At 46.6% G+C, this 18,231-nt stretch overlaps 1 protein-coding gene across 3 annotated transcripts in view; it reads right to left on the bottom strand.

Annotated features, from left to right (window-relative positions):
- The window catches only part of LOC143988941 (protein FAM228B-like), a 44,225-nt gene that overhangs the window by 4,644 nt on the left and 21,350 nt on the right, over positions 1-18,231 (bottom strand). For all 3 annotated transcript variants that reach the window (XM_077488879.1, XM_077488881.1, XM_077488880.1), the window contains 3 exons: positions 10,144-10,221; positions 8,195-8,282; positions 2,047-2,191 (listed from right to left, as the gene is read on the bottom strand). In XM_077488879.1, coding sequence (XP_077345005.1) covers positions 2,047-2,191; positions 8,195-8,282; positions 10,144-10,221 — 311 coding nt within the window. The remainder of the gene's footprint in view (positions 1-2,046; positions 2,192-8,194; positions 8,283-10,143; positions 10,222-18,231) is intronic.

Below are 18,231 nucleotides of genomic sequence, written 5' to 3'. Positions count from 1 at the left end.
AGTGTTCACAGTAGATGCCCTGGGGTCAATTGTACCTTATCTATGCTTTCCTTCCACTTCAGCTTCTTCCTCACCTGTTACACAGGACAAAGGCATACGTCATTTGGGTAGCATCTGCTTGGCCAAGAAGAATGTGGTATGTAGACATTGTGGATCTCTTAGAGGATGAGCCATGGGCTCTTCCAGATTTTCTGTCAAACGGGCTGATAAACCCCTGAGGAATAGGGGTGTTTCTGACTCTGCCATCCTTACCCTCTTTACTGCAAGATAGTCACTATCCAGGAAGCTGTACCACAGTACATGGAGAGCCATTTTCACCAGGTGTGAGGCTCATAAGTTTCCAGACTGAATGTCGGGCGCATTTCTGCTTTTTTCCAGTCTGGTGTTGAGATGTTTTTGCATTGAGAGCCATCAGGGCACACATCTTGGCCTTAGCTGTTGTTTTTCACAGACCTATTTCTTTGTGAAAGCCTTTGTGCAAAGTGTCAGGCAAAATTATCTCCCTCTGCATCCTGGTCTTTGCAGAACCTTAACTTGATGTTGTCTGTTTTTCAGACTTCTCTTTTTGAACCGGTGAGAGATTCCCTTATTGCCCCTTGCACAAGGCTACATTTTTGGCAGCCATTACCTCAGCTCACAAGTATCAGAGTTGGCTGCATTTTCCTGCAAAGAGCCTTGTCTTGGTCTCCACCAGCATAATGTTGTGTTGAGACCTTAGTCTTCTTTCGTACCTAAAGTGGTTTCTTCATTGCACTGGAAGCAGGACATTGTTGTGTTGCCATATTTTTTTCCGAATCCTAAGGAGAAGGATGCTCTTTGAATGTTGTATGAGCTGTTGGAATTTAACAGAAGTCTACAGGTTAATTTTGACAGTCTGTTTTCCTGCTCGTTTTGCCTGAGGGTCACCGCAAGACTATTTCTAGGTGGGTTCATCAGCTCAATACTCAGATCTATGGTATCAAGGACAAGGTTCCTACTTCCTTGTCCAGACCCATTTCACCAGCTGTTCAGAATCCAGCTTCTGTTTTTCAAATTTGTAAAGCTGCTACCTGCTCGTCTGCTCACACGTTTACTGTGTTCATGCCCCTGCAGATGCCAATTTTGGGCAGAAGGTATTGCAAGTAGCATTCTTGTGAGGTTCACCCAGTTGTGTTTTCTGGGGGTTTTGAGTGTGCTGGACTTGTTGCTGTGATGGCACCCTTCCTCTTTAGTGCTTTAGCACATCCTAAGTAGTCATGAATATGAAGTCCTTTGATGTATGATTAAGACATTAGGGTTAATGGTTTATCTGTAAAAAAAAAACTAAAATTGTGCTGGTGTCCAAATATATATGTACCTAGTAGTATATACACACAGTATATAGCAGTTTTTCTCCTCAAGAACACACCTTCCCAGAGCAGAACATAATTACTATACAAAATCTATACTATAATGAGCAGAATTAAAGAATACAGATTGAAAGCAATGTTCAGCTATTTGATTTGTAGGGAACACTTAAAGGGGTTGTAAACCCTCGTGTTTTTTCACCTCAATGCATCCTATGCATTAAGGTGAAAAACTTCTCACTGACTAGCCCCCAGCCCCCTTGTTTTACTCAACAGAGCCAGTTCGTTCCCCCACCGGAGACATGCTCTACCTGTCTGGCCAGAGTTCTCGGCTCCTGATTGGATAGATTGATAGCAGCAAAGCCATTGGCTCCCGCTGCTGACAATCAAATCCAATGAAGCAGGGGGGGGGCAGGGCCAAGTCCAGCATTCTGTGTCTATGGACACAAATGCCGGACTTGGGAGAGCACCCGCAAGGTAACCCCCAGGAAGAAAGCTTTACCGATCCAGGGAGGAGTCACGAGCACCATTGGGGGACTCCAGAAGACGATAATCGGGGCCACTCTGTGCAAAACTAACTGCACAGTGGAGGTAATTTTGATATGTTTGTTATTTAAAGAAAAAAAAAATTGCTGCCATATACTTTTTCGATGTTTCTCATTCTAGGCCACACACTGGCTGCCTCTGTTGATTCTGTGATTTAACAGATCTGCACACTCACCTGCTCTTTACCCTGATGTCACTCTCAATGTAACCGAATGGAGTCTTCAACCACTTGATCCCATTCATGGTCTGACGCCCCAGAGGAGCCTGTGGAAGTTTCTGAAGGTTCAGCTCATTGACCTCATTAGCTGAATACAGCCTGCCTTTAGAAGAAGATGAATATTTGAAATCCAGATCAGCACACAAGTCTGGCACTGTCATCCTTTTTCTTCAAAGCTTAGAAATTCAGATTTACCGAATGGTACACAGAGATGAATGGAGCTGAGAAGCTTAATTTTTAATGACTCTGCACACAGCAGAGTGGTGCAAATTGGATGTGCTAACTGGAAACGGGATTGTTTCACACATTAGTACATCAAGCCCAAAGTGTCAGGAGAATGTCATTATTGAGCTAAAAGTGATGTTAAAGATTTCAGTTTTTTTCTAAAATAACAAACATGTCATACTTACCTGGGATTAAAAAAAAACACTTTAATCCCTATCTGGGGTTATTCGCAAAATCATTAAAATGCACCCCTGCCAGCTAAAAGAATTTAAAGTGTAAAGAGCCCCTTCACACCAGAATGCAGTGTGAGTTTGGCGTGTTCCATGCGCATTTCCCGCACGTGAATGCGCTGCCCTTGCGGGACACACGTGGGTGGCATTAATTAATGGCACCCTAAATGCATCTTGCAATTGAATAACCTGTCAAAACTGGAATGCAAGGGACCACATGGGAATACATGGGTTCCGGGTTAAACCGGACAAAGGGGGACCCATCAGTTTCTTTGAAGAGCCCCCCCCCCCCCTGAAGTGCTGGTATGTACTATTCAGGGCATCTGGAATTGCAGAAGGGGCTTTTTGTAAACTGTTGCTAAAGGTGGATTAACACTTTAATGCTTGTGTTTTTTTTTATAGGGAATGAGAAAAAAGTATTACTTATCCTAATATCTGGTCCTGTGGTTTTTCTCCCCGCCAATTTGCCCAAACCTGCGCTTCCTGACAATCCTTAACCAATCTTGTTGCCATGCTTCTTAGTGGTGTAATCACATGCAATGCAAGATCAGCTGCCACCACCAGTCTTGCATTGTAGCTAATGATTTTGCAGTACCCGCTTACATCCCAGTAATGGAGATGGGAGAACCAGAATACCAGCTTTCACAGGACCATGAATAAGGTAAGAAATGCTCTTACCACTGTTATCATATCCCCTAGGCAAAACAAGCATTACATTCTTTATCAGCTGGGAGAGGGGGCATTTTATTAATTTAGTAAATACCTGAAGTTCAATTTTAAGCATTTTTTTTTTTTTCATTTTTGTTAGAGTAGGGAAGGGTTAAAACCACTGTCTGTATTTTTTTGCCACCTGCATCCCAGTAGGGGTATTTCCCATTACTTCCTGTCCTTTAAGCTCACCAGGAAGTAAAAGAATATCTTTTCAATTAAAGAAAAGTCCCTCGACATTTAGGCACATATCACCACATATGGTGGTCCTGTCTTATAGTTACCACCTTTTGGGAAGACATTTTTCAGATCCTCTCTACTTTGTTTACACACCCAGTAGTCCTCGGCCTGCTAGTGGCTCTTGTGAACCGTAAGCCTGATTAACTTACCAAAGCGCAATTCCCTCTGTTACTGCAAATAATGGCGGTCGCCAAGCAGACTAAAGCTCACTTCTGGAAATCTCCACATTTGAATCTTGTTGAGACTAAAAACAGTGAGACATCTGCTATGATTCATGCTAAAATTGAAGCTGTTGTTAAGGATAGGATAACAATACAACAAAATCTGGCAACCTTGGGTGGAACATTATCTTTCCCCAAATTTCAGCTCTACCTTTTTACTTTTCTCATGCCGTCGCTCCACCTTTGGCCGCAGAGTTGTTAACTCCCTGTTATGGCCTATCAAGTCTGCAGGATCCGCACTTTACTCCATTTCCTTCCCTCTTTCTATCTATCCTTTTTCTCTCCTTCTTTCTCATGTTCCTTTCTACTCTTAATATCTTATTGACACTAGGGGGTTGATTTACTAAAGGCAAATCCACTGTGCACTACAAGTGCACTTGGAAGTGCAGTCGCTGTAGATCTGAGGGGAAGATCTGCTGATTTCCATCTTCCAATCATATGCAAGCAAAAATGCTGTTTTTTTTTGTTTTGTTTTTTTATTGTCCCTGCATTCCCCCTCAGATCTACAGTGACTGCACTTCCAAGTGCACTTGCAGTGCAGCAGGGATTTGTTATTAGTAAATAACCCCTAGCTGTCCCTTTGTTGATTATCTTTCACTGACATCAAGGTGTGCTCCAGTTAATTGTGCTTGACCACTTCAAGTTATAGAATTCGCTCTTAGATACTTGCGTGATTGTAAAGTGTAATTTAAAAAAAGCAAATAAACATGTTATACTTACCTGCTCTGTGCAGTGATTTTGCACAGAGCAGCCCTGATCCTCCTCTTCTCAGGGTTCCTCTTCGCTGCTCCTGGCCCCTCCCTCCTGTCAAGTGCCCCCACAGCAAGCAACTTGCTATGGGGGCACCTGAGCCGAGCTGCAGCTCCGTGTGTCCATTCAGACAAGGAGTTGTCATTCGGGCCTGCCCCCTCTCTTTCCTGCTTGGCTAATTAACTTTGATTGACAGTTGCCGAGAGCCAATGGCGCCACTGCTGTGTCTCAGCCAATCAGGAGGGAGAGTCCCAAATGACCAAGGGATTCATGGACATCGCTGGACAGAGAATGGGGCTCAGGTAAGTATTAGTGGGTTTGGGAAGGCTGCTACACACAGAAGGATTTTTATCTTAATGCATAGAATCCATTAAGTTAAAGAACCTTCTACCTTTATAATTCCTTTAGGTAGGTTGCGATTTCCACTAAGACTGGCCATACATGGTTTGAATCTTGGCCGATTCGATAGGAACCAGCCGAGATTCAAACAGTTAATGGGCAGGCTGACTGTACCAAGTTGATTGATCGATCAACTTGGGTACAACCAGCCTGCCAGATTTGCTTACAATTATCGCAAGTGGCTGTTGTAGCCGCTAGTGATAATCACTGTCTTCTCATGGCGGGACTGGTTTTCCCACCTGCCTCCTCCACCAAACACAAGGGATTCCCACATCAACACTGTCTGCGTTGATGGGGGAATCGTGCAAATTTTCTTCCTGCAACTCGTGATTGCAGGAAAGAAATTTGCAACGTCTATGGGCTACCTATGTTTAGGTTTGCTTTGGAAGATTTATGTAAGTTTGTACACATTAACACTGTAATATGACCTTTGTTATTTCATCCATTTGGGGTGTATTGTGTGTACAGTGCCTTAAAAAGTATTCATACTCCTTGAAATTTTCCACATTTTGGCATGTTACAACCAAAAAAATGTAAATGTATTTTATTGGGGTTTTATGTGATAGACCAACAGAAAGTGGCACATGTGGAACAGTTTTTATACTGAGATTAAACCCCAGACAGGTAGACTCTATTAGGTGACTTCTGAAGGCAATTGGTTACATTAGATTTTAGTTAGGGGTATCGGAGTAAGGCTGGATTCACATCTATGCATTTTTAGTGCTTTTTGCAATTTGCAGATTTGTACTACAGAACGTGTTCCATAGGAAACCATGTTAAATGGACTGTAGTGCAAACCTGCAAAATGTAAAAAGCACTAAAAATGCATAGATGTGAATCCAGCCTAAAGGGGGCTGAATACAAATGCACACCACACTTTTCACATATTTATTTGTAAAAAATGTTGAAAGCCATTTATCATTTTCCTTCCACTTCACAATTCTGTGCCATTTTGTGTTGGTCTATCACAGAATATCAAAGAGATGTCCCCATTAGAGGAACTCTATTCCTGCTCTGTTTGCAACTCAATTTTCAATTTTTCCTTGCTTTTCCTTCCAGTAACATTGGTGATCAGGAAATCAGAGAGTGACTCTCCTAACAGGGATACAGACAGCAGTAAAACGTGATGGTGGTTCTAACCCCCCGCCAATCTATCCAATTAAAAAAATAAAAATTTCCTATAAGTTATAATTTAGCATCTAGTGGTTTACCGAGCAACCTATGGTGACATTTAGGCTAATACCACAGCTGTGACATCAGCAATCCTGCACTAACCAAAACTTGCCAGTGGCAGGAGCGCTTTGGAAGACGAGGGGCAGTAAAACAGCTCCAGGCGTGTGGCACTCCCTTGCCAGCTGGATGCTTTGCTTTTTCACAGGCATCATAGATTTTGGAGCATTTATCCATGGTGGTGGGAGTGATACCTTACTGCCAATCCGGCATAAAAGCGACATAGAAAGCAGTGTGTGTTCTCCCTTCATTTTCTAGCAATCTTGTTGCTGGGGATGTTTTACAATGGGATTTCAAGTGTGCTAGCATTAGTACTGTCATATTAACAGGCATTACTGCTGAGGACCATCCCACACATCACTTGAGTTTATAAACAGTTTACATAAAGCAGAACGATCCAATCACCATGATTAAAAGATAGGGTCTTAGTTAATTTTCTTTAAACCACGCTCCACTGTAAACGGTGAGTGTGCATTTCTTACACACTAACAATCTATTATTATATATTATTATTATTAATCTATTATTCATGATTTATATAGTGCCAGCAGTTTACGCAGCACTTTACAATGTAGAGGGGGACAGCACAATTACAGTACAGTTCAATACAGAAGGGACAGGAGGGCCCTGCTCGTAGAGCTTACATTCTAAATGGAGAGGGTGGTGGTACAAAAGCTAATAGATGCAGGGAATGATTTGATGGGGGTGGCTCGGGGACAGTTGTTAGGTGAGTGTGGGATAGGCTTCCCTAAATAAGTGACTTTTCAGGGATCTCCTAAACGTGGACAGGGTAGGGGCTGATCAGATATACCCGGCTCAGGGAATTCCAGAAGATGGGAGAAGATCTGGAGAAGTCCTGAAGGCGAGCATGAGAGGAGGTAACAAGGGAGCTAGAGAGCAGGGGGTCCTGGGAGGGGAGCGTATCTAAAATAGATATGCTTTACAATAAAACCAGCTCTTAATCATCAGCCCTTAGGGAGATCCAGTACTAGCGATGGCTCTCAACCTCCTGGAAGTGACTCCAAATATTGTTCCAACGAATAGGCAAAAAAAAAGCATATTAAACAATCATCGTGCAGTAAGTTTATTAAAAGATGCAGACCACAGACATACAAAAAAGGCACACTTACATTTGAGGACGCTAGAAATCAGCACCAACATGTACAGCTCAATTCAATGTGCACTCGCCATCTATTCAAGATGCAGCGTGCATTCCAAATTGCCAACTGTGGGAACCAGGATACCGGTAGTGAGGTCAGTATTGGCAGACGCACAATCTCTATGCATTTTGCCGTAACAGCGTCATCAGGAAGCTTCCTGATGATGCGGTTACCGCAAAATTTACCGCGATTTTTATATTTCTGTGATCTGCATCTTTTAATAAGGTTACTGCACAATGATAGTTTAATGTGCTTTTCCTGAGTCCTATTTTTGTTGGAATAATATATGGAGAAGCTTCCGGAGTTAAGAGCCATCACCAGTACTGGAACTTCCTAAGGGCTGATGATTAAGAAGCTGGAACTATTACCGTATAAAGCGTATCTAGTTTAGACTGTTGGTGAATGCATTTCTTACACACTGTTTGCGGTGGAGCAAGGTTTAACAAAAATTAACGATGACACCTATTTTAAGGCTGAGTTCACATTAGTAGGAATTGGATGTGGATTTCTCCACATCCAATTCGCATGACAGGAGACTGTGCCCGGCACTCAATGGAGCCGGTTCACACATCTCCAGGGTAGCTGCGGAGTGGATTGCACAGGGGTTCTGTGCGTCTTTGGCTCCGTTTCAGGTCTGAATTCAGGCAAACATTTGGGCCTGAAACGGAAAATGGTGGCGCACTGGACCCCTGCCGCCAGCCACATCTGTGTTAAGTGTGAACCCAGTCTTAATCCCTGTGATTGGATCGGTCTGTGAAGATTGTGTAATTCTTTATGGAACTTTTATTTCTTTGGACTGTTTGATTTATGATGACTATCACAATATATGATACATAATTTAGCTTTTTATGATCTATAATTTGGCTTTTTGAGTTAGTGCAATAGCTTTCATATTTTATGGAGACACTTAGTGCTTAGTGATTGGTTACTATGGCTTAGGTACCTGTGTCACAGTGTAGAGCCACCTTCTCCTCCTCATACCTCTTCTGGTACTGCTGTAAGAGAGGGTCCTTAAATACTGGAGTTGAAACCTACATGAAAAAAAAAAAAAAAATGTAAAAGAAATAACAGTTACTAAACGATATTCCAGTCACTAGGATTTATAGAAACCCCACAATTAAAGTGATATTAAGCCCTCAGTTTTTAGGCACTTTCAGCAGCAGATTTAGTCACTTACTGCAGCTTCTTTATAATTTAGTCCTTGCCTATCTATGTTTCCTGCTTCACGGTGGTTCCTTTCTCTTGCAGCTTCCTATGGAGCCACCCTTGCATGCAGGGACTACAGTTGTGTCTCCCTACACTGTGTGCATCAATAGAAACACCCATACTCTAAAGATTTCAAGGCATTCCCCCATTCCTACCTTTCCCAAGCTAACAGACTGACTGGAGACTGCACTGCCATCTTTCCTATGTAGACCAGAAGTTCAGGGAAGCAGCACTAAGGCTGGATTCACACCTATTTGTAGTGCTGTTTGCATTTTGCAGATTTGCACTACAGCCCATTTAACATGGTTTCCTATGGAACACGTTCTGTAGTGCAAATCTTCAAAATGCAAAAAGCACTAAAAATGCATAGGTGTGAATCCAGCCTAGGAGAGAGCAGGAGCCATCAGCAGTTGTAAACTGCAGGTACTGGGGAATGTTTTTTTTTTCTCAATGTTAAGCTAAAAAAACATTGAGGGATTAATACTACTTCAATTTATTACCAATATATACAGATTTTTTGAATTTTTTAACATTAAACCTGTGTAATGTTCAAACATGGTATACTTACCTGCTCTGTGCAGCCCTGATCCTCCTTTTCCAGGGTCCCCCCGCCGGAGTTTCAGGCCTCTCCTCTTCGTTGAATGCAGGAACTGTGTATGCTCACTCCCCAGCCACCACACAGACCGGGCATTTTGCCCTCGCTCCCTCGTTACAGCATTTGATTGACAGCAGCAAAAGCTACTATCAATCTGCCCAATGAAGAGGGAAACAGCGGCGAGAGCTGCTGTTCTCATGCACATTGCTGGATCGGGCTCAGGTAAGAATAAAGGGGGGGGGGTCCTTGAGGCTTTAGAATCACTTTACGTATGCCACTATAGAGCACAGAACAGTTTTAGAATGACCAAGCTTGTTGTCATTAAAAAATAGAAGGTATAATGAGAGAAAACAAATTCTCTGGCGCTCATCTTTACCAATTCTAAAAATTGACATGTCGCTTTTCAAGAGAACTGGGCAGGAACTGGCATCTGTCTGTAACTGCATATCCACTCTTTAAATGGTATATCCATAGCTCCCAACTGTCCCTGATTTTGAGGGACTGTCCCTGATTTGGAACAAAGTCCCTCTGTCCCTCTTTCCCCCTCAGTTGTCCCTCATTTTGGTCTGATCTATATAATTGTATATAAAATGCACTATTTATCTTTCAAAAAATGTTTCCCAGTGCTAAACCTTTCATCCAAATTCTAAATTGCTGCATTTGTTCATTTTAAAAGCCAATATAAAGGATTAGTCGTGGTAAAAAAAAGTCCCTGTAGATTTAATTAACCTTTTTTTTGTAAATTCTCCATTAAGGGGGTGTGGCAGGGGGCATGTCCTATGCCTACATACGTTTGTTAGTAGGTGTCCCTCATTCCCATCTCAAAATGTTGGGAGGTGTGTATATCAATATAGCTTTAGCTCACACGGATAGGTGTGTGCTGTTGTATTCTCTGTGGCAATTGTTGTTAACCATAGTAACCAATCAGAAGTAATCTTTGGCTCAATACAACACTGAAATGTGATTGGCTGCTACATTAAGCTGCACATAGTTATGAAGCCTTATAAGCTCTGAGTGTTTATGGTTAAAGCTTTGCTGCCAGGCTGCTCTCCGGGGACAGTCATTTACAAGGCCTATTAGTTCTCTCTTACCCGGAGGTAGTGCTTGCAGAGGCGATTAATAAACGGGTCATACTCGGAGGAATCATAATCTCGCATAAATGCGCTACCCTGGAGGAGAAAGACATGAACGTTAGAGGAATATTAATGTCCTGGCAGAGCTGTACTTTATTCTACTCCATGGAGGCCGATACAGTTCACAGCACAGATCTACACTGTACTTCCAGAAAACAATGCTGCCTCATATTATCAGATATCTCCAAGCTCCAAATCCTACAATTACCTTAGTGGGTAATAAGTATGGGCAAGTGTCTAATGCTTAGCAACTAATCAGACGGTATCTTTAAAGTGTAATTAGAATGACACCAGAACTTAACCACGTCAATACCGGGCACTTTCACACCTTCCTGCCCAGGCCAATTTTCAGCTTTCAGTGCTGTCACTTTTTAAATGACAATTGCGCGGTCATGCAGCACTGTACCCAAACGAAATTGTTATCATTTTGTTCCTGCAAATAGAGCTTTCTTTTGGTGGTATTTGATCACCTCTGTGTTTTTTATTTTTTGTTAAATGAATAAAAAAAGACCGAAAATTTTGAAAAAAAAAAAGTTTTTGTTATAAAATTTTGTAAATAAGTAAATTTTCTCCTTCACTGATAAGGCGGCACTGATGGGCACTGACGATGGCCACTGATAGGCGGCACTGATAGGTGAAACTGGGCACTGAAAGGCTGCACTGATGGGTACTTATGGGTGGCACTGATAGGCAGCACTGATGGGCATTGATGGGCACTGATAGGCATCACTGGCGCTGGCAGGCATTTTTCAATGGCACTGATTGGCAGCTGCCTGGGCACAGATTGGCATTTCCCTGGTTGTCTAGTGTGGTGGCAATCACTGGTGGTCCTGGCGGCATCCTGGTGGTCCAGAGTGGGCAACCGAAGGGGGGCTGGGCTGATAAACAATCAGCACAGACACCTCCCCCCCCCCCCCCCCCGTCAGGAGAGCAGCTGATCGGCTCTCCTCTACTCGTGTCTGTCAGATGCGAGTGAGGGAAAGCCGATCAACGGCTCTTCCTGCTTACATCGTGAACAGCCGTGATTGGACCCAGCTGATCACATGGTAAAGAGTCTCTTTCAGACTAGACAAGTTTGCATAGGATGCATTAAGGTGAAAAAACGCAAGCCTTTAGTGTCCCTTTTAATGACCAAGTTTGAATGATTGAACCCTTTTAAACAACAATAAGCCAGGGGCAGCACAGAGGCTAAGCAGTTAACACTTCTGCTTAGCAGCACTAGGGTTGTTGGTTTAAATCTCAACAATTGCACTACTTGCAATACTCTCCCTGTGCCTGCAATGGTTTCCTCCCATACTCCAAAGACATGCTCGCAGGTAAATTGGCCCTAAGATGTGTAAGTGTGAATGTGAGTTAAGGATCTTGGAGTGTAATCTTCTTGAGGGCAGGGACTGATGTGAATGTATAATATATATATGTAAAGCACTACATAATATGAAAATGCTATATAAGTACCTGTAATCAAATAATAATGAAGAAAACTTTTATATTGCATATACACAGAACACAGTGGTCCAGGTCTTCAGTAATTCCAACATCTCCCTCCCCAGTGCTCCAATCAAAAAAAGCTAATACCCCCTGATAGGTGTTGTTGATTGGAGTACTAATTAACTACTTTCCAGCATGCTACCGCCACAGGACACCCTAGTACAGTTAGGCACACTTGCATAGTAAAAAATAAATAAATGATGCCACATTCTTTAATTGTTGTACAGCTTGACTGCATAACAAGTAGAAAAAAAAGAAATTAAAAAAAAAAAGCGTAAGGCAACATCTAAACTTTAACCACTTGCCTCCCGCCATATAGCAATATGATATTGGCAAAGTGGTTGCGATATCCTGACCGGACGTCATATCACGTTACCCCCGGGGGCACGCATCACGGCGATCGTTGTTGCGGTGTGTCAATCTGACACACCGCAACTCCGATCTAGGTAAAGAGTCTCTTTTTTTTTTTTTAACAGAAAGATTTTTATTGTTTTGTCCTTTAAAACAAGGTGATAACATAACAGAACAATATTAGTATGGCATTTATGCAAAACAAAATCACAAGACACATAAATATCACATTCTAGGCACCCGAGAGGGTATCAAATCATAAACACAGCATCCAATAACATCGAGTCCTAACATCCCTCTCCGCCCAATAAGGGACGAGAGGTTCTCCTGGTTGCATCTAGTAGGGCACAAGTACTATCTACCCCGGGGGGGGGGGGGGGAGGAAGGGAACGGGGCCCACAAATAATAATACGGAAAGGGGCCCATTGATACAGAAAGGATGGCACCCAGGGATCAAATCCAACCCCACAGCCCAATAACCGCCATGAGGGGGGGGGGGGAGAAGGGGGGCCGGAAGGGAGAGGAAGCCCACCTCCGACACAGGGCAAGCCAGGCATCAGGGGGGGAGCAGGCCCGCACAAGACCCACCCCGCCTAAACACGGTCAGCCGCATGCGTCAATCCAGTTTGACCAGATTTTGTCAAATTTTTTCGGACAGTTTCTACTTTCATAGGTAATACGGTACAATGGGAGGACATTGTTGATCGTTTTCTGCCACATCGCCGCAGACGGCGGATCTGCCTGCTTCCACCGGAGTAGTATTTCCCTCCTGGCGTAAAATAGCGCGTATGTCAGGCATAGCTTGACGTAACGGTCACTCTCTATGTCATCCAGGCGACTAAGCAAAAATGTCGAGGGATCCAGTGGTATCGGCATCCCACAGACTTCTCCAAGAGCATCCGCCACTTCACTCCAGAACTGGCGCAGTCTTGGGCATGTCCAGACCATATGAAAAAACGTCCCCACCTCCGAGTCACACCTAGTACAGTTGGGGCTGAGACCCGGGTAAATGTTCGCAACCCTCTGAGGGGTATAATAGGCCCTATGAATAAATTTTAGTTGTATAAAACGGTCCCTGGCCGCAATCATAGAAGGGATGTAGGTGAGTAGGCAATCTTCCCACTCCTCCACATCCAGAGAGGGAATATCCCCCTGCCATTTAAGTCTGGACCGGCAAGTCGTAATGTCATGGGCAACCGTCAGGTGAAGGTACAGGGAAGAGAGAGGCTTCTCCAGGCCCGCCGAAATCAGCAAGCTTTCAATGGGGTCAGTCTCCAGCGCAGGGCGGGAAGGGAAGGGGCTCTAAGGGCATGATGAAGCTGCCAGTATCTAAAAATGAACGTCCCCGGTAGGTGGTAGGCCCGACGCAAGTCCCGGAACGTAGCTATCTCCCCCCTCGGCATCACCTGTCGGAGCGTCACAATCCCACTCTTAGCCCAAGCCGCAGGGTCTGGGACCGTGAGCAGATGGGGCAGCGAAGGGTTAGCCCAGAGAGGAGTGTGGGGAGAGACGCAGCCCGGCTGCCGAACAGCCATCCTGGAAGCCTTCCACACCCGGAGCACAGTTGCCATGGGCCCAGTCACCCTAGGGTCGGCCTTTTCCCCCCTATAAGGGAGGTTGGACAGTGCCGCATAAGAGCCGAGGTGAGCGGCCTCCAGGGTAACCGCCGGATTTTGACGGGGCTGTGAGAACCACCACCGAACCGTAACCAGGACCGCCGCCCAATAGTACACTAGGAAATTAGGAAGAGCCAGACCTCCCCTTGACAGCGGGAGATAAAGGATCTTCCTAGACACCCGAGGGGTCTTCCCCGCCCAGATAAAGGCCAACACCACACCATCAAGTTTGTGAAAAAAGGATCGGGGAATGGGAACCGGGGTCTGCCTAAAATAATACAAAAATTTGGGTAAGTAAATCATTTTCAGGAGATTACCTCTACCCAGAGGTGAAAGGGGGAGGTTCCTCCAGGCGACACACTTCTGCTGCAGCTGGGTGAGCAGTGGGTGTACATTCCTATCTATATAGCCCGACAGATCTGCCCCGATCCGCACACCCAGATAGGTGAACTCTTCCACCCACTCCAGTGGAGTGCCCGTGTCTTCCCTGGGGAGAGGTCGACCTAGCGGAAACAAAACTGATTTATTCCAGTTTATGCGGATGCCCGAGTATCTGCCAAACCTGTCAAAGGTCTCCAGGGCTGCCCGCAGTGAGTCCCCAGCATCCGCCAGATACAGTAGGGAATCATCGGCGTACATGGAGATCTTATCCTCCACCACCCCTACCCGTATTCCCTTAATCGAATCATCTGCTCTAAGAAGGATAGCGAGGGGCTCCAGAGCCAGGGCGAACAAAGCCGGGGAGAGCGGGCAACCCTGTCGCGTGCCTCTCCCCAGCCTAAACGCCCCCGACAGGACCCCATTTGTCCGGACACGAGCCCCGGGCCGCTCGTAGAGCATCCGGAGCCACGCACAAATTTCAGGGCCGAATCCGAACCTAGCCAGGACCTCCCAAAGGAAGCCCCACTCGACCGAGTCGAAGGCCTTCTCAGCGTCGAGTGAGGCCACCACTCCCGACCCCCCAGACGAAGCCAACGCAATATGTGTGTGGAGCCGTCGGAGGTTTATATCCGTACCCCTACCCGGCATAAATCCCGTCTGGTCCGAGTGCACCAAGGCTGTGATAACAGAATTGATCCTCATGGCCAGCACCTTGGACAGGATTTTAGCGTCCACATTTAGTAGGGATATAGGACGGTATGAGGGGCAGAGGGTAGGGTCCTTCCCCGGCTTATGGATGACTACAATGACCGCCTCATGCATAGAATCCGGGAGGGTACCGTCAAGTCTGGCTCTAGTCAGCAGGGCCTGGAATTTCGGGGCTAGTTGTTCCGCGTAGAGTTTATAAAACTCCACCGGAAGGCCGTCCGGCCCCGGCGTCTTACCCGCCTGCATGGACTTCAGCGCTCTAAGTATTTCCTCAGTGGATATAGGGGCATCCAGGGCCTTAGTGTACGTGGGAGTGAGAGTCGGTATGTCAATCTCCTGGAGGTAGTCCTCCAACTCCATCAGGTCATAGGTCACACGGGAGCTATAGAGTTGTCTGTAGTAGGAGACAAACTCCCGGTTGATGTCCGCCGGGAGGGTCAAAATGGAGCCATCGGCCGCTCTAATCTGACTGATACTCCCACCCACCGACTGTTCCCTAGAGAGCCAGGCCAAGAGGCGTCCAGTCCGCTCCCCCTGTTCAAATATCCTCTGGGTTTGATAGAGCAGTCGTTTCTGCGTCATCTGCGTCCGCAGAAGGAGTACATCTCTCAACACCGACTGCAATCCATCATGATGGTGCGGTTCTGGGGCCCGAACATAGAGCGCCTCCCGCCTGGCTGCCTCTGCCTCCAACCTCGTAAGCTCAGCCCCACGCTCCCTCCTAACCCCCGCTATAATAGCTTGGTATTGCCCCCTCGAGTATGCTTTAAAAGCATCCCACACAGAGGAAGCGGAGGCCGAGTCAGCGTTAGATCTCCAATACGTGACCAACGCTTCCCCAAACCTCGGCTCAACCCCTTCGTCCGTGATCCAATATCTGGAGAGGCGCCATAGTCTGTCCGAAGGAGCCAGGGAAAGGTCCAGGTCAAGGAGAAGTGGGGCATGGTCCGAGATACCTCGGGGAAGAATCAGGACATCCCTGACTTTGGGAAGAACAGGGGTACCCGCGTAAATCAGGTCGATTCGGGAAAACGTTCTATGTGAGGCAGAATGACACGTATAGGCCCTGGTCTGGGGGTGGCGCCATCTCCAGACGTCAACCAGGCCATAGGTCTCCGCCCACTCTGCCAGGCCCTGTCTGCTCACTCCCGAAGGGAGAAGCCGATCCAGACCCGCATCAGGGACGAGATTGAAATCGCCCAACAGCAAAACCCGGTCAGTAGAGAACTCTGCTATTTTGGCATTAACCTGGTTCAGTACCTGTAGGGAGGCCAGAGGTGGGAGATAGAGGCCCGCAATCACCCAGGGTTGATTGTAAAGTAGAGCATGCATCACAATATACCTACCCCCCGGGTCAAGGGCCAGGTCAAGTAACTTAAACGGGAGGGACTTCACCACCAATATACTAACCCCCCTTGAAAAAGTAGAGTGGGTCGCATGATAGTGGTGACCCACCCATGGCTTCTTAAGGCTGAATGTTTTTTTCCCCATCAGGTGAGTCTCCTGGAACACGCAGATGTGTGGATGGTAAGATTTAATAAACTGGAACACCAATGAGCGTTTCACAGGAGAATTTAAACCTCTCGTGTTCCAGGAGAGGACCCTAAGAGAAGCCATCAACAAGGACGGAAAATAATATGAGATGGGAGAGTGGGACAGTGGGATATCCATCTCCCCATCCAATCACCCAGACCCGGAAGGCCAGGCACAGGACCAAACCATACAGAGCATTAGGACAATGTGACTCGGCAGTGATAACGTCGAGCATAACCCAATCACCCAACATAGAAATAAGAACAAAAAAAAACAAAAACAGGGGGTCTGCAACGGCAGACCAACACAACCCCACCAACCCCCCCACCCCGCCCATCCCCCAACTCAGCAGGAGGGCTTTCCTTCCCAAAACTACGATGGATAAATATCCACCCATGGAGGTCGTGTGCAAGAGGAGCCTTGCCTCCTGCCACATTGTTGTGGAAAAAACAGAACAACTTCAGTCCAGCAAGGATATGAGGTGTAGATCTCCCGGAGCCCCGGGGGCACATACTTCAGGTCCAATAAAAAGGAGAAAAAAAGAAAGGAAAAAGGAAAAAAAGGAAAATCCCTTGCAAAATCCTCAGTCCATTCCCCTCCATACGAAAAAATTCCCCAGCCACGGGGTAGTAGGAGACAGCATCCCCAAGCACTGACACGTGTCCAAGTCCCCCAGCAATCGAATAGATCCTGTCCCATCCCACATAGAGGAGGGGGGGGGGGGGAAATTAGTGTGTACACAGGATGAGAAGGCAACCATGGGAAAGTCTCGGTCTGTACGAAGGTGTACACCGTCCAACCATCGAGGTGCAGGGGGGGGGGGAGCTGTCTCAGAGGAGAGGGGAAGACACATTCGGCTAGGCAAAATCAAGCAAACAGTGGGGAATGAAGATCACATACCAGGGTAGTCTCAGCGCGGGAGAGTCTCAGCCCAGTCCGCAGCCTCCCGGGGCGAAGTAAAAAAGATGGATTTCTCGCCGTCTTGAACCCGCAGTCTGGCCGGGAAAAGCATACTGTATTTCACCCCCCGCTGTCGCAGCAAGCTTCTAACGTGGTCGAAGGACTTCCGCTGTCGCTGGGTCTCAACCGAGTAATCCGGGAATATGAGGATCTTTGCATTTTCAAATTTAAGTTCCCCCTGCAGCCGCGCCGCCCGGAGCACTGTGTCTCGGTCCCGGTAGTGTAGCAGTTTAAAGATGAGAGTGCGGGGTGGGGAACCCTGTGGGCCCCTGGTCGCCGGCATCCTATGGGCTCGCTCAATGGAGAAGTGCGAGGAGAATTTGGCCTTAGGGAGCAGGGACGGAAGGAGCCCCTCCATAAATGACACCGGGTCCTGGCCTTCGGCCCCCTCAGGGAGACCAATCACCCGTAGATTATTGTGGCGGTTCCGGTTTTCGGCATCCTCGGCTCTTGCTTCTAGATGTCGAACCCTGACTTTCAGGGCCTGGATATCGGCAGCATGGGCACCCTGAGCATCTTCCACCCCGGATACTCGGCGCTCAACCTCCGTCACCCGGTCACGGAACTTGTCCATGTCTCTCCTGATCAGGGCCGTCTCGGTCTGAACATGATCGATTTTTGTGGTCAGGGTAGTCTGGCATGTAGAGATAGCCATCATCAGGGCCTCAAACGCCTCCGAGCCGGCATGGATAGCCCCGGCCGGGGGAGAATCCGTCTGCACCTCCATGTGGTTGACCGCGTGTGCGGAAGGCCAAGGAGCCGAGCGGGCAGGAGTCGAAGCGGACTTTTTCTGGCTAATCCGTCGGCCACCGGGCATCGCCCAAAGCCCCTCGAGGTAGTCCTACAACGGAACGCACTGCCGGGAATCTTCTACACCAGGGTGATAGTAGGATAAGCAGCCGGAGGCGAGAGCTCAGTTAAAACACGTCTGCTCTCAGCGCCATCTTGGACACGCCCCCGTAAAGAGTCTCTTTACCACGTGATCAGCCGTGTCCAATCAGCATCTGTT

Source organism: Lithobates pipiens, unplaced genomic scaffold (genome assembly GCF_037356315.1).
Source record: "Lithobates pipiens isolate NorthernLeopardFrog02 unplaced genomic scaffold, aLitPip1_a1.2 Scaffold_18, whole genome shotgun sequence".
Taxonomy (NCBI): Eukaryota; Metazoa; Chordata; class Amphibia; order Anura; family Ranidae; genus Lithobates; species Lithobates pipiens.
The sequence above is the reverse complement of the archived record's forward strand: the minus strand, read 5'-3'. Positions and strand labels throughout refer to the sequence as shown.